The 26053-nt window shown below is 38.8% G+C and overlaps 1 protein-coding gene across 1 annotated transcript in view; it reads left to right on the top strand.

The window, feature by feature from the left end:
- MLLT3 (myeloid/lymphoid or mixed-lineage leukemia (trithorax homolog, Drosophila); translocated to, 3) overlaps positions 1 to 25070 on the top strand; it is a 273129-nt gene extending 248059 nt beyond the window's left edge. The window contains exons 6-11 of the mRNA XM_004677689.2: positions 5596 to 5671; positions 7478 to 7607; positions 10127 to 10226; positions 15738 to 15809; positions 17224 to 17295; positions 24147 to 25070. Coding sequence (XP_004677746.1) covers positions 5596 to 5671; positions 7478 to 7607; positions 10127 to 10226; positions 15738 to 15809; positions 17224 to 17295; positions 24147 to 24278 — 582 coding nt within the window. The 3' untranslated portion in view covers positions 24279 to 25070. The remainder of the gene's footprint in view (positions 1 to 5595; positions 5672 to 7477; positions 7608 to 10126; positions 10227 to 15737; positions 15810 to 17223; positions 17296 to 24146) is intronic.
- Positions 25071 to 26053: the final 983 nt, after the last annotated feature.

Genomic DNA, 26053 nt, shown 5'->3' with positions numbered 1-26053 from the left:
AGGATTCACCAGAGACAGAGTGGGGAGCAGAACAGGCAGATTGACAAAGTACACTGCTGAGGGGAGCATTGGATGAGATAGGAGAAGTCTGCCATGCCATGTGGGTCACCTCTGGCGGGGGATCAAACTAGCACTGAAGCGGCTGTGGCCAGCTTCTCAATACTGTGCTCCAACCCACTAGGCCACTAGCGAGGACCCTAAGCAAAATTTTAAAATGGTCCAGGATGATTATTATTTTACAATGAAACTGACAAGAACCTAGAACTTAAATCTCCAGAACTGTACAGGAAAGTAAATTGAGTATGTTATATCTTTTATTGCAGGCTACCTATTTCTTTTTCTAAAAGAGAAGAATAGTTTAAGAGAAAGTGCTATCAAGTGTTTAAAGCAATTTCTCTTTAGTAATATTATATTCTCTTCCCTTTCCCTGAAGACAGGTATATATTATATTTTCTTTTTTCTTTCGTTTGACCTCTTTAAAGATCAAGTTGAAATTCTGTTTATAAATATAGTTGCCCATTAGAATAGTTGGAACTTCTGGTTTTTGATAACCTTGGGAGGAAGTCTGTTTCCACTGTAAGGAGCAGTGCCAGATTTTACAAGCCCTCTCGTGTAACCTACCTTGACAGGTGTTTTCTTTTAAAGCATTTAACTTCTAGGAGTTGTAAACATGTGGTTTTTCTTACTTGTCTTGGACAAAAATAATCCTCCGTAGAAAATCCATTACAAAATGATTATGCATAGCCATTTAATTGGAGATTGCATTGCACTGCAATCTCCAATGGGTAGGCCCATTGTTTTGGTAGTAAAGCTATATCTTATTTTAGGCAATAGAGGAGTTTGTGATCTATTGTCCACACTAGTAGCAACCAGCTGTTGGTGAGGTGCCATTTTAATAGCAGTGAGCTAAGAGTTTTACTTTATTACTTCGGTATAGCATTATCACTTCTAAATCAGTGGCCTAATTCTACGAGGAAATTAGTGTCTAAGTGATTTCCCCAAAACATATACTAACTAGCAAGCAATGGAATTGGGGTCCTGTTCTCAGTGTGGAGCATACCACTTAATGTCTAGTGTTAGAGGAAGTCAGCTAAGCATGTGCTTAGAGCATCAGCAAGAAGAAGCAAAAAGGGTTTTCTTTTCCCCAGAAACATTTATTTTGTTGAGGTAAAATCAGTTTACAACACTATATGTGATTTAGAAGATATATGTCATACCCCACCCACCACTAAAACACCTATAATCCTCCACCATAATAATAAAAGGATTTTAAGTGGGAAGAATTTTGACATTTCAAAAACAAGTGTCAAAGTAGTCAGCCAGGGGACAACTCAGAACCTTGTTGGCCTTCTCTAGACTTAGTTTTTGTGTGCAAATGGATAGGTATGTATGCACATGTTCACACGGGGGTAGAGGAGTAACGGGGTACCAAAATCTCAATTCTTGGGATTTGCAAAGATTGTAATCTAGCCCTGTTAATGGGGAATAATTTTTGTTAAGCAGATAACCTTTTTGAGTTTACATAATCACTGTTGACTTGTGCTCTTGTAGACCATTCTGTTTCTTTTAAAATAAAAAACAGACCTCAAAGTGAGCTACAGCTGTGTTCGAACTTGATCAAATGGAAGATTTTATCAGACTCATCTAACAGTGGAGTGGCTTTTTGAATAGTTAACATTTAGTTGAATGCTGTCCTAGTCATCTTAGGTTAGTTTAAGATCCATCACCACAATAAAGTTGTATATGCTTCCTAAATGTTTTATTGAGTGGTAACTGTTCCTTTTGGGGACTTTCTTGCATGATACTTGGAAGGATATGCAGAGACGCCATATCTGGAATAGCAATAAGTTTTTGTTTTTCTCTAGATGCAAGTTCTTACGCTTTCTGAAATTTAAGATTCTTTCAGAAACATGCTGTGTTGTTTTGTTTTGCATTAAAAAAAAAACAATGAATGTAATATTGTGTTGCTTTACCTGGAATTTTCACTGAAATCATTTGTTAGGCTTTTAAAATGTAAACATGCTTGGACCATCCTTCCCCATCCCAGCTTCCAACACACTAAAACTATTGAGTCAGAATTTCCCAACCATTTCTGATGAATGTCCATGGCCATGAAGCTTTTGTTTTCTGGCTCCTGGATCAGTGTTTTGTTTTGTTTTGTTTTGTTTTTTTAATTAAATTTTTTTTTGCATCATTCTTCATTTTGTATATTTTTCCATCTCAGATGTAGTCCCCATGGGCTTCCCACTATCAAAACTATTGAGTCAGAATATCCCAACCATTTCTGATGAACATCCATTGCTATGAAGTTCTGGTTCTCTGGTTCCTGGATCAGTGTTTTCAAAAGTCTGGTTGGTCTCCAAAAGAGAAACATCAGTATCACCTAGGAACTTGTAAGAAATCTAGGTCTTACCCCTACCCCAGACTTACTGAGTCAGAAATTTGGGGACCTCCCTTATGGCCTATGGGTTAAGTCTCAGCTCTATCACCAATTCTCAGCAAGGGAGCTGACCCACACAGCACAGCAGACCTCTCCTGTCTCTCCTGCTGCTCCCCTCAGCAGTGAATTTCAGTAGATACCTGTTCTGCTCCCCACTATGTTGCAGGAGAATACTCTTATCCCCCACACCTCTGGCCTACACACCAGTTTTTCTATGCAAATATAAAAAATAATGCTACAAAATTCTGGGGTGGGTCCTAGGCCCACCAGGTCACCCTGGTTCCCACAAAAGTGAGACTTGTTGCCTTTAGTCATCTCATATGCTGGCTCTACACCCCCACAATTTTTGTCCTGATTGCAAAAGCTTCCAGGTCATTGCATTGTTGCTCATCACTCAGCTCTCTGACCCTCTCTATCCTCCTTTATTGCTTTAAACCTTCAAGTTGTCCCATTGAATTCATGAATCTTCTATTGCAGACCTCAAATGCTTCCTGGGAGAGACAGGGCTTTAATGATAAACATTGAATTAAGTCTTTTTCCTCTTTAGTATTCTTTACTGACTGTCAATTTTCTGATAGTTAGCCACTGTGGAATTATTGACTTCATTTATGGTTAATAAGCTAAAAGACGCCTGCTTCCAGGTGTAGTCCACATTGGCATGGTTCTTGAGACAGGCAGGTCTCATTTAACTTGAGGTAGTTGGAGAGGGGACTACCAGCCTGTCTTGTTATTCTAATTAATGTCACTCTTAGCAAATAGCTCTGGCTCCTTTAAGTCTAGTGCAAATGTCCTCTTAGGCAGGATGGGGATGAGAGCTCTCTCCACTCATAGTAAGGAAACTTCTTTTTTGACTCCTAAATAGTTTCCAGAGCTATACCATTTGTAGATACTTTACATGGCTGGAAAGAGCAACCTAGAGAGGAAAAGGAATACTCATTGGACCTCGGGAGAAATGTTTTGCAGCTGGGCATTGTAAGAAATGCTAACTGTGAATGCCCTTTTAGTTGTGTGACTCACCGTTGTGGCTCCAATCATGGAAGAGCCACTCAACAGAAATGAAAAGTACCTCACACAGGCGTTTGTGCTTATAAACCAACTCCTCTTTGTGGGCCGCCAACAGCAATGTGTGGGACATTGTACTGCAGATCTCAAGTGAAGCTTACAGTGGTGAAGGGTTAGTGGGTCGCCTGCTGCTCATTAGAGGCCCCGTCTGGCTCTTTTCCTGCAGAATGAGTCGTAGATTGCTGACACCTGTTTTCCCATCCAGCCCGGGGATGTGAAGTGTGTGTTAGGAATGCCTAAAAGTGCTTCCTTGTGTCCAAGTCTGTGGGGCTTGGTGTTGTTTGGGGAGGAGGGGGAGGGGTTCTGGTGCTGGGAGGCAAGATGGAAAAATGCAGTGGTGAGAAACTACAGTATGAGCTGAACTGAGATGCTCAGCCTTGTCTGGTGACTTCTGATTGTGCTCTTAGTTTGGCCTCCTCCTGGCCCTGGTACGCTTGGTCAAACATTGAGTGAAATGCGTTCTGCAAGTGAAAAGACTGAAAATATTTTTTAAATGACATGAGTATGTAGTTGAGGTGATGAGTATATTAGACATGAGGTAGCATTAGTTCTCGCAGCAGATTTATCAGTATTGTTACTTTAAAATGAAGTGGGCCTTAACCCTATCCATGTATTTGTTTCTTCCTATCTTTACTTAATACTAAGTCTCTTGTAAAAGCTGTTCCAGCAGACACTGGAACACAGGGTCTGATGTGACTTCAGACTGATACAGTGCCCACTATAGGCAAAACATTACGCTAAGTATTAAGGGTAATAAGAAATAAACACACCTCCAATTTTGCAGTTGCTGTCAGTCTGCTTAGAAAGACACACATCAGAGGCAGCATATCTGATAAGCAGAGATGCATCTTTTCAGTAGGTTTCGAGAAAGATTGGGATGGTGAGTAGGTGAGGTCAAGGAGGATGTGGAACTTATTTTGGGTATTAAAGGGTAAAAAGAATTGTCCAAGACTGTGGGCTATGTGTCTGATGCCCTTTTCCCACCACCAGTAAACTGATGAAAGGATGTTCTTTTTCTTTCAACTAGACTAGAGCCAACATTTTCTCCTGACTCACGTGGGACTTGATGAGGTCTTCTTGTGAACATCAGCTTCCATTTGTTAACTGTGGGTGAATGGGTGTAGGGTATGTCATGGCCTTGGATCACAGTGAAATTAATTGTTTTACTATGTGATTGGATTGATGACCTTGACCTCATTACCACTGTGTTCTAACCAGTTGAGTTGATCAGACATTGTAGGAAGTGTAATCAAGGCACATTTTAGAAGGAGATCTAGATAGTAGTAGCATAGAAGTGAAGTCAGGGCCCTCCCTGGTGGCACAATGGGTTAGGACGCAGCACTGCAAGCTGGCTGCAGCGGCTTCATGTCTGTTAGATCCCTAGCCTGGAGGTGATCCACGCAGTGCAGCAGACATCTCCTTCTCGACCTCTGCTCCCCTCAGCAGTGTACTTCATCAGTCTGCCTTTCTGCTCTCCACTCTGTCTCTGATGAATCCTCACACCACCTCTGGTATGGAATTCCTCAGTGTAACTCCAGATTTGTAGATTTGGGTTTGTGGGCTGAATTGTTTTCTTGCCCAAAATTCATCTGTTTAAATCTTTTTCTCTAGTACCTCATAATGTAACTATTTGGAGATACGGCCTTTAAAAATGTAGTTAAATTAAAATGAGGTTGTTTTAGTTGCCTAGCCAATATGACAGATATCCTTATAAGAAGGGGAAACTTGGGCAGAGGACATAGAGATAGACAGAAAGAAGAGGGTGTGATCACACAGGGAGTTCTGTATGCGTAAATAAATAAATCTTTTAAAAAAAGTGAAAATCAAAGTCAGTTCCCTCCTTCATAAAACATCCAGGAGTTGATCTCTTCATGCTTTCGTTCATGTGTTCGTTTCTGCATCTAGTACAAAATATGGAGCACAAGATTAAAAATGACACCAGGACTCTCCTGTGTTGGCATTATCATTTTTCTTCAGCAGCTCTAGACGGTTTTTGCACAGCAAAATAATATTGAGCAATAAGATTGTTCTTACTCTTACATGTGTGGTATCCCATAAATTTATTAATAATGACTTTCTCTTCTTCCTTAAAGTCTGAACAACCCAGCCCTGCCAGTTCCAGCTCCAGCTCCAGCTCAAGCTTCACACCATCCCAGACCAGGCAACAAGGTAACCACATCTCCCAGGCAAACTAAGAGACATTTTCTCATAAAACATCTTAATGAGTTGATTTATGGTCTATTTTCTACCGTTTTATTATTTGAATGATAACTTGGCTTTTATGCAGTTGTATTTATCTCCCCTAGGAATGCACTTGAGTATTGTTCTGATGTATGAGGTCTGGCTCTAGAAATCTCCCTTTTTCCAGGTGCTGCCATCAGAGTCCCATTTTACAAAGGGATTATAGACACAACTCATTCCAGGGAGTTCCCAACGGAAAGACATTAGCAAGTACGGAACTTGAGAGACTTTGATGTAGAGAAATTGGTTTTCACTCTCCCTCCTAGACATTTTACATTTTATTTAATTATTTTTCTGTAGGTAAATAAACCTCATCCTTTGGCCAGTGTTAATTTGCTGTCTTTAAAATATAATTTTTCTCTATTCACACTCAAAATAAAGAAATTTAAATGAATTTAGTAAAGAAATTTAAGCTAAAACATTAGCTAGATATATTTTCAAATTTTCATTTGTAGAAAATCTGGTCTGTTTTTTTCACATGAAAAGTGAGAAGATTAAGGAATTATTTGTCTTTGAGCATCATAATACACATTACCTTTTTTGCTGACCATGCTGAATTCCTGATGGTCTTGTATGTTTGGAAAAGGATTAAATTGCTGTGTGTGTTTGGGCTAAAGCTAATCTTCTAGGAAAAATAAAATAGAAGACACTGATCATTTGGACTACTTAACTTTCTTGTTCCACTGACTTCTTAAGATAGAAGCCCACTACAAGAGGAGAAAATTTGGCTTTTGTAGTATTTAAGATTACCAGAAGTCATTCCTTATTTTAGAAGTGAGCTCATGATAGCTCAGTTACTGCTATCATAGATCAGACTTTAGGAATTGCCTGACTCAGGATGAAAACACCTCTCTTGCTTTCTGGTCTCTTCTGTTAACATTGAAAATACCTATCTTGTTTTATCAACTTTAGAGTAGTAAAGTGAAAATAAGCCATATAAAGGAGGTAATTGTTTTTTTGTTTGTTTGTTTTTGTTTTTTGTCCTGTTTTAGAATAAACTTTGTTATGTCTTGATTTTTTTTTCTTCCCATCTAATGCAAGATACTCTCTTGAGCTTCTGGGCACCTGATTTATTACATGGTCTTGATTATGTAAATGAATGCTGGTATTTTGCTAGGAATTTCTTAAAAAGTGAAATGAAAATTAGCTGCATAAAAGTATTGCAATAAGACCTTGTGTCTGAGATCAATATGAAGATCAGAGATAGGATGTTCCAGCATGGGATTGAAATACTTTATAATCTGAACTTGACTGAAATGCTGGCTTGACCTGAAATTGACCTTGAAATAAAAGGAACAGCTAAACCTTAATAGATCAAAAACTACCACACAAAGGCTGCATTGCCAAGAACAAGTTACGACCACAGTGATTTATTAGTTCCAACTTTTCAATGCATGGATTAACCTAACAAAACATTCTATTTACTAATAGATCTTTCTGTTTCTTATTAGGTGCAATTTTTCTTAGCAGAAAAAAAATATGTAGAAAGATTCCTCGAAAAATAGAGATTTTCAAATGAAGATTTGGGGATATCTATTATGAAAACAAACAGTGCTTTGGTTGAGATTGCATTCCAGAAATTACCAGATTTGTCTTGTACATTGTAGAAATATACATGATAATGGTTATTTTTAACCAGCATTCAGTGCTGGTGAGCATTCCCCTGTGTCTAATGTGGCCTGGTGTGTTTGAAGTCGAGTGTTTGACTGCCTGTGACTCACTGTCATTACTCAGGTCCTTTAAGGTCTATAATGAAAGATCTACATTCTGATGACAATGAGGAGGAATCAGATGAGGCAGAGGATAATGATAATGACTCTGAAATGGAGAGACCTGTAAATAGAGGAGGCAGTCGAAGTCGCAGGTGAGTGCTTTGGAAGGAAGGTGGCTCCCTACCAGTGAATCCCATCTTTTCAGCAGACTCACTAGCAACAAAGGTGTGAAACACCAAAGAAAATGTGGTAAATGCCTGCACTCATCTCTACAGGAATTCTCACATGAGCTTTGAGAAAAGAGAGCTTTATTCTTCTAAAAACTGAATAGGGAAAAAATCTGATTAGTAGTCCTTATTCTTGAAATTTTATGCTCAGATGGTAAGACTGACTGTTCAGGTGGTACGTCTGTTTTAATTTGAAGGGCTTGTATCTCTCTCTGGTTATAGGTAGTCTCAGAATTAATGTGTTTGCTGTTTGTAGTTAGAAATACATAATTGGTTTCAGTGAATTATATGTATGACCTAATTAAAACTAGGATCACCTGTGTGTGTTTTCCAGAAAATAAATTCCTTTTAAGTGTGCTGACAATTAGGTTCCTTAAGTAGCTTTAATGCTGTGAGGCATAATTCCACATTATAAGATGGTAATTCATGTCACTTATAATTAATAGTCAACTTGAAATTGCCTTAGGATTTTATTTCTTTATCATGAGGAAAACAAATAGGGCATGCCTACTTTAATGTGTTTTGAGTAGTAAAAGTATGAATCTACTTGAACTTAAAATTCAATTACATTTATAATGTATCACATGAAAGCTTTTGCATTATCCATTGGTGTGTAGAAGGCCCTAAAATACCTAAAAAAGAAAGTGATCTTAACCCAAACTGGACAGACCACGTTTCCCAATTGGTAATTCCTCTGTCTTTGGCGCTGATGTGCCTAAGACTATATGCCCTCTGAGACTTCTCGATGATTCTTCTTTAGAGCTGTGTGCAATTCCTGTCTTCACCTAGTCTCCCAGACTCACCTGTTTCTATTCCTTCTAAATGGGAGGTGGTGGAGGTGGGGGGAGCAACCTTATGACCTTAACCTTTGACCATTTCCCTTGAGAAGTTTTTAATCTTACAAAAAAGGAAAGCAGTAGGTCAAAAAGACCTAAAATGTGGATAGCAGTGGAAGTGAAGCACTTTAGTAAACCCAAATCCTGACCAGGGTCTACTTTCACAGGTAGCTGATGGAAAGTACACGACACACTGAGACAATCTCCTGTTGTTGCTGTAAAGAAGCTATAACTGTCCCACACTTGGGTGCTGCCCTCCACTTCCTGACCCACCCCAGTCACTGGGGGTCAGATGACAGACACATACTGGTGACTTGTCCGGCCAACCAGTGTTGGAGACGCTTGCTTGTCCCTTCATCTGATGTGTGCCTTACCTCAGCAGCAACCATGTAACATTTGATCTTCACTGCATTTGTGAAGTCTCAACTGTTTAATCAGTTTAAATACTCAGGCTTCCACTTCAGTCAAGAAGCATTTTAAAGCAGTGCTTCAGCGGAACACTTCATTAATGTAATTTCGTTAAGAAAAAACAAGTTCCATCAGTTTTTGCAAAAAGGATGGCTCAGTGTATCCTTTTCATTTCCTAGCTTGTATTTTGTCTATCTGAATATTATAGATCTAGGCTGTGATAACCTATTCAGAGCAAAAAAAAAAAAAACTATCCTGATGTCTAAAGCATTTTCTGTTTCTCAGAAGAATATTATATTAAGTAACCATGTAACCAAAGAAGGAGCAAGAACTGAAGGACATTTCTGAAGGAGGGCAGGTATTCAGCAGAACAGAATAAAGATATTTATTACTCCGGCTAAAAGGAGATTCTGTCTTGATTTGAAAAGAAAAAAAATACAGGAGGTGATAATATTTATTGTCTTTAGTTGTTGAAAGACATCACTGCATTTTTCTAAAGCAGTCATCCCAAACACCCTGCTGCTTCATATTGCCGGAATATATTTCTAATGAATTGTTCTATTAGCGTTGAGAACTAGGGGCAACCTTGAATTGTGACACAGTAGAAATAAATGATTAGCAGTGTTCACACATCCCATACTCAGCTGTCACTCTAAGCTGTTAGGTCTGCAATGCTGTCGTCCACATTCTTCTTAACAATTGCTTCTAGCCTACACACTATTAACCATATTTGTAAATTTTCACCTGTAGTAAAGAGATAGGGGGGAATGAAAGTAAAAAGCAGTGACCTACAAACTAATTTTGCTGACCTCCTGCAAGCTTGGGTGACCTGCTTGATGATAACTGGACAGAGCTGGAGCAGAGGGATAAATAAGTGGAGCCACTAGAGTGTCTGAGCACCAGCTTTGGGTCACATTGCTTGGGTCTGAATCCTAGAACTGCCACTTTTGCCTCTGGGACGTTAGGTGAGTGACCCAGTCTCTAAGTTTTAATGTCCTTACCTGTAAAACAAGAAACATTAAATGAGAAATAGCAGGCCCAGAGTTGCCGATATAAGAAAGAGGCAATATATGGTAGCACTGGTGAGACTAAACTTTTCAGTGATCAATGTTTGGATTGTTCTCTTTGTTTGTTGCCTGGCTAATTTTAAGAATCACCTGTTTCTAATGATATGTATGCCTTCTTTCTGTTTCCTTTCAGAGTTAGCTTAAGTGATGGCAGTGATAGTGAAAGCAGTTCTGCTTCTTCACCCCTACATCATGAACCCCCCCCACCCTTATTAAAAACCAACAACAACCAGGTAAATTACTGGATTTGCATTTTTTCAATTTAAGACTTTGCAGAATTAGAGGTGGTCATTATTTTACAAAGCAGACTAGACATTTTAATCTTAGCCAAAGTCCCTCTTTATATCATACATATATAAATCTATCACTATAGGAATATGCACATTGTTAGGGCAAAATAACTTCTGTTATCATGAAAAAATATATTTCTGTGGATGAGTGAGTTATTGGGTTATTGGAAAAGCCTCATTGTAAAGGTAGAAAAAATATGTCACGACTTTTCGGACAACCCAACAAATAGATGAAGGAAAAGATGGTGACAGAATGGGTTATCCATTTACTACTGATGTCTATACAGCCCCCAGCCCCTAGCAGTAAGTAGGTGACATAAAATTAAAAAGAATATAATCTTTGTGGTCAATATATATTTTGGATCTTTACTTTCCTAATTATACTAATTTATTATTGAGAATTAACTTTTAATTTCTGATCCTCGGTTTTCTCATCTGTAAACAGAATATTAATACTTACCTTGCTGGTATTTAAAAATGATAAATAATATATAAGGCAGTGCCTTCTTACCACTCGGATGTTGGTAGATATTATTATAGGTGTTCTGTCTCTGTTTGCTTACCCAGGAAAAGAGAATCACCACCTGGGATTATAAGGATTAGTTCATAGAATGCAGAGTAAATAATGGTCATTATCATTGGATTTACAATTTGAGCTAAAGGAAAGCTTACTAATTTGGCAGTCAACTCAGAACATAGTTATTTGGGTAAGGTCTAGCAGGACATTGAAGCTGTGGTGAAGAGCTTTTGTTAAACAAATGATTATAATTGAGCTATTTTAAATACTTATTAAAACAAACTATTTTGAAGTTATCATGAATATTGTAAAAGCCTCATAGTGTTCACTTGATACTCTCATTACTGTAGGTTATTCTTATCTTTTTGTTTAAACAGATTCCCTGTGACCTCTACAATAATTGCTTAATTCAAGTTACTGTATGAATATTAACTTGAAAATTTAAAAAACTGTGCTCTTCTAGAATTCTTTCACAGGTGTCCTACAATTTTAATGACATTGTCCTTGAATTTGTGATCTTTGTTTTATGGGAAGATGTGATTATATGACTGAAACATTTTAAATTTTGCACGAAGCATAAACCAAGACCTCTCAAAATCTACAATTTCTCATTTATAAAGTGTGTCTGTAACTTAGTGTTCATTGTTAATAGGAATAAGCATTCGTTACTTACCGGTTGCTGTTCAGATGTCTTTCTCTGCATCATACTCATGACCAGGAGCCAGCCTCCTCACATACTGCAGATTAGGACACTTTCTTTCTCATCCTGTCTTTCTGCATTCTAAGCATTTCTCCATGCCCAGTGTCAGCTGTGCCTGTGACCCAGCCAGCTTTCATCTCTGGCACAACTGCCCAATACCACAGTCAAGCATTTCAGGGGAAGCTGGAGACTGTAGGGTGGACCCATCATCGCCAGTCAGTTGAGGAGATTCCTAGGCTCGCTAACTAGATCTTGGCGAGTCTTTTGTAAATTTGTGCTGTAGCCAGAGCTGGCAGAACAATAGACTTCAGATCTCGGACATAGTTTTATATTCAATTTAGAACTGTTTAGCCATGATTTTTGCTTTCTATGTGTCATACATATGAACACGAGCCAGTGGGATAACATTAAACTAGGGTACTTCGTGGGCGACAGCAGTGGCAATGCCAGGAGTTAAGGGTGTTAGAGTGAACTTTTGTACCCCTCATTAATCTCTTTCAGCGTCTTTCCCAGTCAGGTTAAGACTGCCCTTGCTAAGTAAGTTCAGCCCCAACAGGACCCTATCTTGACCTTTAAGCCTAAGAGATGCCCTGAACTCTTCCTGAGTGGGCAGTGTTGAGCTTACCCTGGCTTCAGGATTCTTGGTCACTTTTTAAAAAGAATCTGGTAAGCAAGACAAAAACAAATTTTTACCCTTTGGAAGGGTAAAAACTACTTTCTCTGATTAAATAGCATACCACTGTTGTTCCTTGGCATATGCTTACTTGACAGTTGTAGCTTTGTGCATGTGAATCATCAGTCTGTCAGGAATATACATTTCTGTGTCACTTCCTCCATGCACACCTACAAGCATAGTGGAAAAGTTCATATGCTTTTGCTTTTAGCTAGTCCAGGGTAGGAAATACATGTTTCACAAGAGTGCTTATCTCCTTGGAGCTGTGTTTTGGAATTGAGAGAACAATAAAAGCATTTTAGAACTTGTATATTGATTTTCTAACCCCCTCCAGTCATCTGCATGGTCTCAGGTGTGATGTCATCCCTTTAACTCAGTGTTTTAGCCATAGAACTTCTCAAAAAACTGCTAGTCTTGGCTTTGATCGCCATACCAATGAAATGAAATATTAAAAAAAAAAAAAAGTAAGCTCTAAAAGTGACTTAAATCTCACCCTGGAATATGTTTTAGGTTTGTGTGTGTGTGTGTATACTGAAATTTCTCATCAGATAAAGTAGATGAAAATGCCAGACTATGAAATAGGAAAACTGAATTTCTTCCTTCCACATCCCTGGATTGTTCTCAATCTGCCGTTTGATCTCTCTCACATTTCTGCAAAGTATCAGGCAAAGCTGAGTTTTCTTTTACCTTTTCTCAAATCTTCCAAGGAATTAGGGAAGAGGGAAAGTGTTAATTGAGGCAAACGTTTTTCTAACTACTGAAAAAAAAAGTGAGCAGAGAGAAAGCCACATGTCAACAAAGCAAGTAATTAACCTGAGTATTGTTCAGAGCTACTAGTGATCATTAACATGAAAGACTTATCCGTGGAGAATCCATCCGCTGAATAATTGAGTTGTCAATCCTCACAAAGGATACAGCAAAACAATAATTTTGAAATTTTGATTCTCGTATCTTAGCCTCAGATTAAGGACAAAAGTGCCATGAATCACAGTTGTGTTTTCAGAACTGCCATGTGTATAAATGGTGCATTTCAGCCGCCTGGGTGGCGCGTTCCCTCAGTACAGCTTAACAAGGAATAATAGTGAGCACTGTGCCATTTAACCAAAGATAGCATTTCTTTAAGGCTTCAAATCTCATGTGAATTTCAAACAAAATCAAAATGCAAGTTCTTTTTAGGCTGCAAGTCTGAAGGAGAGGCAGGAGAGCAGGGTCTAGAAGGAAGGAAGTGATCCCATGGCCCCAAGTTAATATTCCGAATATCATAAATCACCTATCAGCCTGCGAGGCATGTTGAAAGAAATTAAGGAATCTATCTAGTCAAACTGGTTTGAAATAAGTCCATGGAAGACAAGGTGCTGTGCTTTTATATTCTGGGATCGTTTCCTTAAAGATAAGAAATGATCATAAATAAAACAATTGTCTTCAGCAGGGCTCAGCTCTCTGAGAGTGAGGTTTTGACAAAGCTGTTTATTTTGGAGCAGGGAGAGATCAAAGCAGGAAGATTAACTGAGCCCTCTCTGGGCAGCCACTCAGTAACTTGAGGCGGATCGCTGACACCCGGAGCTTTTGTTCCTGCCACTGCAGCTTCAGAAGAAAGAAACTAGAATTTCAGTGTAGTTTGGCCTTCTGTGTGGTAGCACTTATGGAATGTGTAGGGTGGGACTCCAGCGCCCAAATGTTGTCTATTTTCTGCTTTGAATCGAAGGTGGTAGAACTCTCCAAACCTGGTTAGCAAAGTTCCATTGCAAATGGAGTGTCACTTTGACACCCAGAGTGCAGGGAGTTGGGGGATGGATGGACGGAGTGGAGACAGAGGAGATGTGATGAGAACAAGATTCAGTTTTCTAATGTGCGAGCAGGCACTGTTTTCTCCCTTTTGCCTGAAATCTCGGCAGTGTCTGTGCTGCCCAGCCCTGCAGCTGTGCTGGCGAGGAGTGCCATCTACTGACCCATTTGCTTCTAGGTCTCTGAGCTTAGAATTTTCCCTTGAGGTCTCATTTCCAACAACAATAGAGAGAAGGAAATTCTGAATGTAGTGGAGTGTCTGGTTTCCTTCACAGTGGAGCATGTTAAGACCCATTGCTTTACCTCTGTTATGAAGTAACTTCCTTGTGTTGCCAAAGTATTGTATGTTAAGTTAGCCTGCCCAGGTTGGTCTTCTGTTGCCTTAATGTTAAAAACTAAATAAAGAGAATTCTCAGGAAGGATTGTATTGGACTGACTTCTTAACCCAGACTCTATCCTAAATTCCAAGGAAAATGTACCCTTTTAGAAGTATCTGGATCACATGACCTATCCTCCACATGCAAAGTGTCTATTAGTAATATAAAATTTTACAGCTGAATGAGAAGCTTCCTGTTCTCATCTCTCATTTCATCTCAGTTTGGGCCCTCAAAATGTTGAGTTGGGACCTGAGCTTAGGTTTCTGAGCACTGACTGAGCTCAGAAACCTAAAAATTGTTTTTAAAATCCTTTTCGTGTTATAGGCATTGTAGGCCTTTGAACAGCACTGTAATTTGTGAGTGTGTGTGTGTGAAAGAGAGAGAGTGCATGTACAGAGAATGCAGAAAGATAAGAGCAGTGTAAATAGGATGTTCCTTTAAATAAATTGTTATTTGGTATTTTCTTCCTTAATATTAGTTCCAGATTATAATAACTCACTTGGTAATGATGTTATAGTGAAAAAGACAAATTACTTTGCTTTTTATGTTTATATACATTTGTAAACACTCATCAATAAATCCATTGGTGTGCAGCCATTTTAAGCAAAGGACATTTAAAAATATTTTCCTCATAAGCCTCAATTTTGAAGATTCTAATAAATCAAGTGTACTTATTAAGTAATAGTTTCTCCTTTTTATTAATTAGAATCATAGTTCCCCACTAAAATATCTGAGCAGTATGCAGAACTCTGTTCATAACCTAAGCTGTAGTTGGCCCAGATGAAATGCCATTTGGTGTTTACCATGGATAAACATATCACTTATTGAAACATGGAGGTAGTCCTAGTTTGTTATTTCTTACGTCTGAGGATCCCAAGTTGGGAGCAACCAATGCAACTGATGGCCACCTTCATTTCCAAAGCTGCATCAATTTAGTGGGTATGAGTGAGTTTTTCAATCTGAAAGTTAGGTACTAAAAAGGGCATTTCAGTGTTTGTTTTATCATCCCTAGCATACCAGCCACTGGTAGTCATGCTGAAACAGCAGAATGAATAAGAACAAATTCTTGCCAGAGGGGAATATAATCCAATATAACTCAGCTGCTGTACATATGTGTGAGAGTGTTGTCACAAAAGAGAAGCAGCCTTGGAAGCTTGGATCAATTTTCTTATCATCAAGGTTTTTTTTTAAGTTCTCTTGCTCTGACTCAGCATTTCAAAATAGAAGCAATTTATTTTCCAAGTAGAGTAAGATTACAAGAAGAAAAATAGGTAAAGGAGAAAATCTATTGACAAAACAACGTTATAGTATGACATTTCATTCATAAGTACCTTTGTTTAGGTGACTGCATAGCTAAGAAGTGCTTGAAATCAAATTTACCAGTGTTCTCTTTGATCCCTAGATTCTTGAAGTGAAAAGTCCAATAAAGCAAAGCAAATCAGATAAGCAAATAAAGAATGGTGAATGTGACAAGGTAGGTTTCCGGTCTGTTATAAATGCCACAACACTGACATGCCTTCTCTTTTTTGTGTTCCTGAGTCATCGTTGCTGGTTCTCCTTTTGTTTTCATCAGAATTGCCCTTGACCCTAACTGATGGGCCTTTTCTTTCTTTTCTTTTTTCTTTGTTTTTTTTTTTTTTGTTTGTTTGTTTTTAAAGATTTATTTACTTATGCATACAGAAATACAGAACTGGGGTACAGGACAGAGGTGCAGGGGCGGTGAGAAGATTCACCAGAGACAGAGTGGGGAGCAGAACAGGCAGATCAACAACAAAGTACACTGCTGAGGGGAGCAGCAGGCGGACCGTGAGAAGTCTGCCATGCCAAGTGGTCACCTCCAGAGCAGGGATCGAACTGAAGTGGCTTTAGCTTCTTAGTGCGGTGCTTTAACCTGCTGCACCACCAGAGAGAACCTAATGGGCCTCTTCTTCCAGTGTCTTGCAGTTTATTTCCTGAGCCGTCTTATTTTCAGCATCAAGTCTGGCCTCATGCTATATCATTTGCCTTGATGCCTGCATTGGCAAGGGATTTCAGGCCCATGAAGTGAGCAGTAAGAGAACTGAGGTGGAGGCAGCTGGTACTTAAGGCAGCTCAGGTGTAAGTGAGTGGAGTGTTTGATCCTAGTGTGTGTTTCCACATATGTGCATTATGCATCGAAGTCTGGCTGCAAGACCTGTTACAGGAGGTTCATCACAGGTGGGCAGGGTCCTAACATGCTTTGCAAGATAGTGGCAGGCCTGGCTAATACTTCACAAGCTTTTCCTTTGCCTTCTCTGCAAATGGCACCAAAAACAAGCCAGGTGGTTCTGCTGAAAGAGACCTGTGGGCCTGAACATATGGACAGGGCAGTGTGCTGCCCCTTCAGGGGAATTCTAGCAAGCTAAATGCTAGTTTTGGTGGTGACTCTTTTTCATAAGATGTTCTGTTCGATCACTTGTTATTTGCTACCAATATTTTAAAATGCCCAGGAAGATTACTTTTTAAAAGAATTTTCCCTGACATAGTTACTAATGTACTCAAAACATATCCTTTTTTTTTCGCCTGAAGAACTTCTAAGATTGAAGGATTAAAAAAAAAAAAAGAAAGTGGCTTGTGATAACATTTTTAAACTCACAATTTACTGTTGAGTTCACCTTTCCTTTGTAGCAGCATGTGGGGAAAGGATATTTAGGCAAACTTGAATCTTATTGAGGATAACTAAGTGTAAAATTGCCTTTTAAAAAGTTGGCTTGGTAATGGTTATTGTAGCCAAGAGAGACTTAGTCTGCAAAGACCTTGGGCACTGAGTCTGCACAACCTGGGGTAGGAAAGTTCAGTGGGGAACCTCCAACTGCCACTTGTACTTGTTTATTTATTCTTCTATTTGGGGTCACCCTCTTCTCTTTCAGGCTTACCTAGATGAACTGGTAGAGCTTCACAGGAGGTTAATGACGCTGAGGGAAAGACACATCCTGCAGCAGGTGAGAACTGCAACTTAGCATGACCCCTTCCAGAAGCCTCTAAGTCCAGTTGGTTCTAGGTTCATGGGATGGCACCTCATGCCCAGGGCAGGCCCAGGCTATCAGAGCAGGACTAGTGCCGCCTGCGGAAGTGTTTGGGCAGAGCTCATTTTCAAGGCTATCTGGAAGTCTGCTTTGGAGTTTTGCAGTGATTTGCTCCCTGCCCAGGTGCTGTGGACAATGAGGAGTGGGCATTTGTGGAGGGGGTGATGCTGAAATACAGCGGCCCTCAGCTGTGTGGTGTGTCCTGGAAGGGGACAGAAGGAAAGCAGAAAAGCCTTGGGGGCCAGGCTTCTGGATTCATGGGAAAACAGTGATAAGAATTTCAGTCAAGTGTTGTAAACATTTGCGATTCCATTTAGTAACCTTTTGCCAATGCTTCTCTAAAGAAAATAAATACTTTTCCTCATTTCTCTTATCTTGTACAACATACAATCTATTATTATGAACTGAACTGTGGAATACTTGTAGAGTGGGGAAACTTCTATTAGTACAATTTGATGTTTTGAGAAGATAAGAAGGGTGGTTTTAGTTTTCATGCCATTACAGTATGTATAGCTATTGCACGAACAGTGGCTATTGATAAACGTAATTTTTCTTGAACACTCAGAGAAGGTTGTGTTCTAAATTCCAGAGTGGATTTACAAATTATTTTACTGTTTGAATTTTTTTTTCTTTTTTTGCTTTCAAATGATTTCTAGCTAGTACCCAATCTACTGTGAGTGAATGGTGTGTGTGTGTGTGTGTGTGTGTGTGTGTGTTTTAACTGTTTAATGGCTGGTGATCACATTTAGAGTCTGTACTTTTTTACTTACATCTATAAATACACACTCAAATTTGCAAAATTCCTTGATGAGCTTTTGAACTCTTCTAGAGTTTCAGGGTTGAATAAAAGACTATAGACCCACGATTCTTAATTAGAGTAAGTTAAATTTCTTACATTTGAGAAGTGAGTAGGGAGCAGAATTTGAATGGCTTACCCTCAGACATCTTTGTCTTAGACATTTGAAAAAGACATTGATAGTCTTTTTCTTTAGCTTTTTCCTGTAGAACGAAAAATACTACAACCTGCTATTTATGCACTGTTTGTATACTAGCTGACTGAATGGCAATGGTAAATCTATTAGTTGATCTTCCCATTCATTCCCAAATAGCAGTTCTGAACTACTGTGATACAGTTGTCCAATAAAGCTATTGATGTACAAGCTGGGCCCAGATATGACTCTCGTAGGAGAGTGAGCTAGATGCTTTGGCAGGGTTGGGACACTTCCACAAAGAAATCTAGCCAATCAGTCTTGGATACTAGGCTGTTGGACATGATCTCACCTTGGGGTGCCATTGGCATTCCCAATTTCACATTGTCCTTTATTTTGACCTTTGAAAGAATTGGTGAGGGGAGGTGGCTTGGTTGCTTGAGAATTCCATCAAAGTAGATTACTGTAGTATTCTAAAGGGAGAGAGTGATATCTATGAATTTCTAACCTGGCATAAAGGCACTCTGGGGTGCACAGCATTTCACCCTAATTGCATTCCCAGGCCAGTTGAAAGCTCTCAGTGTTTGGCCTTTTGCCTTGTAATGCAGCTGAGGCTTGTGATTATGATTCCATGATGCATGTTCTGTCACGGTTTACTGCTTAATTAATTCCTATTGTAAAACATAGCACTATTGAGGACTAATGTTATTCTCCACCTTGAGAGCTTTTCCTCTTGTGGAATGCATTCCACAAAGTCTACGTCTCCTTTGCCATGCTCACCTAACACCTGAGAAAGACTTTCTGGTGAGCTCAGAATCACAGCATAGGTCTTTTCCTATTAAGTGCATCCTATCAAAAAAATCTGGTCTGACAGTTTTATTTGCCTCACAAAACAGAGGTGAGTAACTTTGTTTTACTCTGGGGGCATGCAGTTTTGAAACCCAGCAGCTAGTTTAATGAACAGAAAATAGTGGGTCAAGAGAGCCTGTGTTTCTTTAGCCATTTTTCCAAAAGGTGAGAATACAGGGCATAGTCAAGCTAAGAGTTGTGAGTATCTTGGCCTCACTGATGATGTGACTCTTCTTTAAATCACATGGCCTACACTGATTTGTAAGGGGATATGAGTACTTCTAGCTACCCCACCCCCACCCCAGAAATCCAGTTGTGAGTCTGGGTTTGTATTCTACTTTGAAGGAAAACTAGCTCAGAGGAAAGCCAGAACTTTCTTTGAAGCCAACTTAGCAACTTAGATCACAGGTCTTACACGTTAAGAACTAATCTTCAGGGAGATGGGGAAAAAGTGGCATGTAAGTGCATTTCTTTTGACAATAAGGAGAATGCTCCTTGAGAATGGCTCTGCTGAAAATGAACCTAGGAAATTACCTGTCAGTTTAGAAACCCTGGTAGGTTGGAGCCCGTTGGCCTGGCTCTTACTCTATGTTGTCGCACACAGCCAGAGACCCATAGCTGAGGCCATTCCTTAGGAAGAGCTAACTTCTCCCAGGCCTGCTTCACACTAGACAGAACCATGACAGCAAAGCTTGATCACTGCTTCCCTCTCAGTGAAGAGGCTGCTTCAGGAAGAAGAATACATCTACCTTTTTATAATTAAAAATCAACATTAGGAGGAAGAGCCACAAAATGAACAAGTGGAGCTTAGATTTTTTTTTTTTTTTAAATTAGAGCCCACATGGTATCCCCTGAAAGGTTGATGTGGCAGGAAATGATCCATCACAAATGTTTTCACAACACTCATCATCTGAAGAATGAGTTAAGCAGTTTACACACTTCGGTTTCCACTGCCAGGACATAACCATGTGCCCTTGCCAGCTTTCCTTATCTACGGGCACACTCTCTTTTATTATCATTCTTTCGAAAGGCATTCATTTTTGCAGCATGATGCAGATCAGAACTCCACAGTGGAGCCACATGGCTCCAGCAATAAATAGTCTTAGGTTCCTTTCCAGCTAGGCTGAAAAAGCATCCTGCACCACACTGCCTTTCTATAGGTTTACCAGTATTGGTAAAAAAATACTTATTTTTTATTCATACAGAACTGGGGTACAGGCCAGAGATGCGGAGGGTGAGAGGCTTCACCAGAGACAGAGTGGGGTACAGAACAGGCAGATCGACGAAGTACACTGCTGAGGGGAGCAGCTGGCGGGTCAGGAGAGGTCTGCCGCGCCATGTGGTCACCTCCAGGACAGGCGGGAATCGAACTCATGCGGAAGTAGTTTAAGCTTCTTTGTGCTGTGCTTTAACCCGCTGCGCCACCAGGGAGGGCCCACCTAAGTCTATTTTTTTAAATGTAGTCTTTACTTAATTAGGGACATGAGGCATGCTTTTGTAATTCAAATCACTGATGCCATTCGGCTGGCATATAGTCCCACCCATAGGACACTGCCACTGCTACTGCCGCTGCTTTACAGTGGTCTGCATCCACCTCAGTGACCTCTTACAGGCTCCTATATCAGTTAGGAGGTCAGATCCCCTTCCTATTGTATGTTTGTGGCTGCAGGGAGGGTGTGGCAGAGGAAATAGTGTGACAGCAATGGAAGCCCAGAGACCTGCACCTTATCGCAGGGTATATAGCATGTGTGGGCTGAATTCCTAGTCAAGCAAGTGTTTACTTTCAAATCAACTGTTTTTTTCTAGAAGGTATTTTTATTGCTCTGTTTTCTACTTACTGTTAAATAATTAGTGAGCAGCTATATCAAGTCATAGAAAGCTGTTTTCTTAAAAGGTGAATTAACTATTATTTTAAAAGAATATAGAGTTCTACTTCTCTGACTCCCACATGTTGATTTTAGCTTGTCATTTCAACTACATTGCTTCATCTGCTGTTGTGCCTAGTTTTCTCCCTTCTACCTGCAAACTTTCATTATAATTTTCTTTTTAATATAAAGAGGCTTTTTCTTCTGGCTTTTAGCTTCTGGCATTTCCCCTGCTTCATTTACTTTAGTGCTAGTGAAATGACCAGTAGTCAATGAAGGGAGGAGGATAAAGCACTGTACCTGATAATCCAAGTTCTGTATGGTTACCTCCCAGATAATTAAGGATAAGTTTATATTTATGTGGTAATCATAATGATGTTACCCTGACCTGTGTAGCAATTTACAGTTAATAAAGAAGCTTCTGTTACTGTACATTATTTTATTATCTGCATAGCCCTGTATAGTAAGCAACATTAGCCCCATTTTATAGGTAAGGAAACTGAGGCTCAGGTTTTAATGTTCAGTCCAATGCCATTCAAACAGTAGGAAGTGTCAGGATTCAATATATCAAATTCAGGAGTCTCAATTCTGAACACTTTTTCACTTACCTACTAGCCGGGTAGAAGAGGAATCACATATTGGAATACCTATCTCTTGCCTCTGTTGTGGAAAGTCTGTTTTTATGCTAAAGTTTACACATTTCTATTGGATCTGTAGTATTTCTATACAATGTAGCAAAAAAGATAATTTATTCAGAAAGTGCTTTGATTCAATTAATTTTAAGTATATAATATTTGATTGCTTTGAGTGGCTTATATGTGAATATAAGATTTTTGGATATAATTATGTCTTTTGTAAATAATTGTGATCTATTAACTAATTAGACCAATGAGTGTCCATTCATAATAAGATCTTGCTTGATCTATTCTTGTTTAAATGTAGTGTTTTTAATATAGTTGGGCATATGCCTCCAAATAATCTCTTAATGAATGTAATAAAACCCTGGCTCCAATACTTTAAGTAAGAGCCCCCTTTCCTCCAGGGTAGCAATAGTCCTGGAGGCTAAGTAATCCATGGTCAGTGTGGTGATTTGCAAGATGCTACTAAAGACATGGATTCTTTACCTTTCTGCTCTGTTACGTGGCACATATCCTCTTGAAGGGAAGTTGGCTGGGGTGATTTCAGATGGTGTTTTCATTCTGAACAAGAGCAGGAGCAGAGGGAAAAATGCAAAAGGCATGTGCCCACTGTCCATACTCTTATAAGTTTTCCTATAAGCCCAGTGACTTGACAAATGAATTGGGCATAGCCTCTGCCAAGTGCTGCAAGTGGGTCTGGGGAGGGAAGTATTTTAGCTAGTTGTGTTGCCTCTCTTGGAAAATCAAGCTTCTCTTAGTAAGAAGGAGGAATGAATGGTTATGAGAAAGGCAATTCACAGTGTCTTGTCATAGTTTCACAATGGTAGTAAATTGTTTTATCATTAAACCCAAAGTTTGCCTTTAAAAAAAAAGGCGGTGGCAGAGTTCAAATGAGACTACGACAACTCAGCCTGTAGTTCTGAAGTTAATTGGATTGAGGGCCAATATGATTTTTATGCTCCTATAAAAGTCAGATATGTCAGGAATAGGGAGAGTATTTCGTATGTCCAGCCATTGATCCATAGGGAATAGTTCATAAATTGACACAACAATGTAAGCCAGTATTAATAGAAATATTTTTTAAATGATTTAAAGACCCTACCTACTGAAATTTCACACACACACACACACACACACACACACACACACACACTTGTTTGCGTGTTGGTCTTTTCTATCTGAAATTAGGTAATCCAAAGTGTCATTGATTAAATAGTAGGTTAAATAAATTTAATCATTCCTTTTTAAACAATAATAGAATGGAAGGCTCAGATCACAGTGACAGAAAGAGTAACAGAAGTGACTAAAAATATGTGAGTTTGACAAGTTTCTTATCTGTGTAACCCTGAAGCTGATTTTACTCTCCTCCTCAAAGAGCCAGCTAATGTTAACCTCCCTTCAGACAAAATCCACACTCCCTGGGCATAGCATCCATTTCTGATAAAATTACTAGTAAAATAGGAAAAGAAAGACATGTAACATGATGAAAGAATCTCTTCAACCAAAAACCAACATCATTCTTAATGTTAAAACCTCAGAAGCATCCTTTTAAAGCCATGGCAAGATAAGAATGCCTTTGTCACCATTTTAATTTATCATATTCTGAAAGTTGGAGCCAGTGCACTAAGACACAAGGTGAAACTATTTCAATCAGGGAGACAGAGGTATTCTTTCTTTTTCTAGGTAATACTTAATCTTCTCCAAATACACAAGGGAATCTACTGAATACAAGTAGTAAATATGTTTTTTATTATGTTATGGTGAAATATAATAAAATGTACTGCTAGATCAATTTTAACAAAGTGGCCAACATACAAATGAACTTTCAAAACAAATGTAGCACTTCAGAGGCTTCCCAGAATCCCTTCCAATGGACTACCCATGAACTTCAACGAATTATAGATGCTTTCTATTTTCTTCTTTGTGGGTTCCTATCATTTCTGACTTTTCAGCAATAATGTAATAAAGGAAATTTATCCTTATGTATATACATATGAATACATAATTATGTAGTATGTATATACTTTTTTTAAAAGAAATTTTGTTATTTCTACACTAGAATATCCTTACATCTATTAAGTATAGTTACTGTGTACTGAGTCAGTCACTAATTTTTAAAAAGTCTCGAAATTTTATCTCCCCTGATTTGCTCACTTATTAGGTAAAATATATCATCCTCCTCACCATCCTATAGTAAAATAGGCTGCTGACATGAAAACAGGTACCTGGTTAAATGACATGAATGACAAGAACAAATAATTTGCTCTCATTGATCATGTCTGAGGCTTAATATACCTCTGACTTACCAAACTGACCAAGAAATAGTTTGGTGACATTAATAATATGGGGCCTTCTTGCTATACAAAATGAGAATATTGATCACTTAGCTCCAGATTTTGACCCATTCCATCCCATCTCTCTCTCACTTCTTGCCTTTTGATGTCTGTTGCTTATTACTCAAACTTTCTTCTTCTTTTCTCCTCTAGATCGTGAACCTTATAGAAGAAACTGGACATTTTCATATCACAAACACAACATTTGATTTTGACCTTTGTTCGCTGGACAAAACCACAGTCCGTAAACTACAGAGTTACCTGGAAACATCTGGAACATCCTGAGGATACAACAACTGGATGCATCAAAAACTATTTTTTTTTTTGGTTGTGAATTTTTTTTTGTTTGTTTATATGAAAACACTCAGAATGATGCGAATGATGCAACCAAAAGGGAAAAAATAAAATCAGACAACCTTCAGCTTTATTTTTCTTTAAAGCCAGTCATCATCTCTTGATAATGGAGAGGTTAAGCAAACCAGCCTCAGTGGACCACTCTTCTCTCCAAGGAAATCCCCGGGAAGAGTTAGCCTGGATAGCCTTGAAAACAAATCAAACATAACACAAGAAAACTTAAAGAATGTGTATGGTATCATGTATCTCTCTCTGTGGTGGTTCATTCCACAGGACGAATGCATACTCAACACACTGCCTTATTACATAACTGATCTATTTATTATCGCATACAGATATTCTAAAGTCATTGAGGGAATGACACCACCAGACGTTTTAAGTACTTGGTCCCGTGGATGCTCTTTCAATGCAGCGCCCTTGCCACCCAACCCAGTGACCTTACTAGTATACCGTGCCACTCTCCACCAACTTTTTCCAAGTCCTTTCACTTGTTGCAGTCTTTATTTTTCCACCTTTGTTTTTCCACTTCCAGGACACAAATTATCAACTGGGGGGACCAAATAGCCACTTGATTTTTCTTCTTCGTGGTCTTTTTCCTGAAAGTTGGGGCCCAGTCCTTGGCTGTATCCATATAATGATCTTGGACCATGGTAGAAAATGCACCAAATAGGATCACATGACTTGCTGTCTAGCCTTAGTCAATAAACGTGTAGGACTTTTAAACTAAAGTGTATCTGTAAATGTCCTGCATCCAACATTGTTGAGCTGTCATCCACATTCTTGTGTCTGTTTTACTGTTAAAATATTAGATAAATATGGGAGTAAAGGCATTCCACAGGATCATCATTTTTTTAAAGGGAATTCTGGTTCTGTTTTCTAAAGAAATGTTGTAGAAATTTTTAATTTGGATCTATTTATTAGTAAGAGTTTCAACTTTTTTCAGCTGCCAGTGTATTATTCATCTTTACCATAAAACCTGGAATGAGGGTTTTTTTTTGTTTGTTCACATATGATCCTCTTAGACTCTTCTATATTTGGAAAATTAAAATCTTTCTTTGAGGGAAAATTCTTGGTTATTCTGCCATAACAGATTATGTATTAACATGTAGATTCAGTGGTTTGATACCTGTTTAGTCACTTGCTTATGTTTCCAGAAGGATTTCTTGTATTGGTGAAAATAAAGATGGTTGGGGAGGGGGGATATTTTTGTTCTTGATGTGTACCCTGTTTTGAAATTAGAACTCTGTCCTGTGGCATGCAAAAGAAAGCAAATTATTTTTAAAAGAAAAAAAAAAAAACCAAAGTACTATTGGTGTCATTATTCTGTCCTCTCCATAAATGGAGAAAGAAATGCAAAGTGAGAACAGCTCATCTTTCAAGATTTTGCTAGGAACTCAACTGAAAAGAAAAGAAATGAAGAAATACTTCTGGATCCAAAGGTCCGTTCACAGGATCAGCCTTAAGAAAGTCTCTCTGCTAATCGACCACTGTCTCCCTTGTTAATTCGCATACCAGATGCTGTCTTTTCATACAGAGATTATCTAGTGTCTGTTTGGAAAATGGTCTTTCCAGGCCCCAACTTTTGGGTAGTAATGTAAATGCAGACTGAGTCTTTTCTGCATTTTAAAAAAGGGATTTTTTACATTGTTTGTTTCTATCCAAAGACACTATTTTTTCCTTAAAAAAATTACAATACAGCCATGCTA

Source organism: Condylura cristata, unplaced genomic scaffold, assembly GCF_000260355.1.
Source record: "Condylura cristata isolate star-nosed mole 26May11 unplaced genomic scaffold, ConCri1.0 scaffold00006, whole genome shotgun sequence".
NCBI lineage: Eukaryota > Metazoa > Chordata > Mammalia > Eulipotyphla > Talpidae > Condylura > Condylura cristata.
The sequence above is the reverse complement of the archived record's forward strand: the minus strand, read 5'-3'. Positions and strand labels throughout refer to the sequence as shown.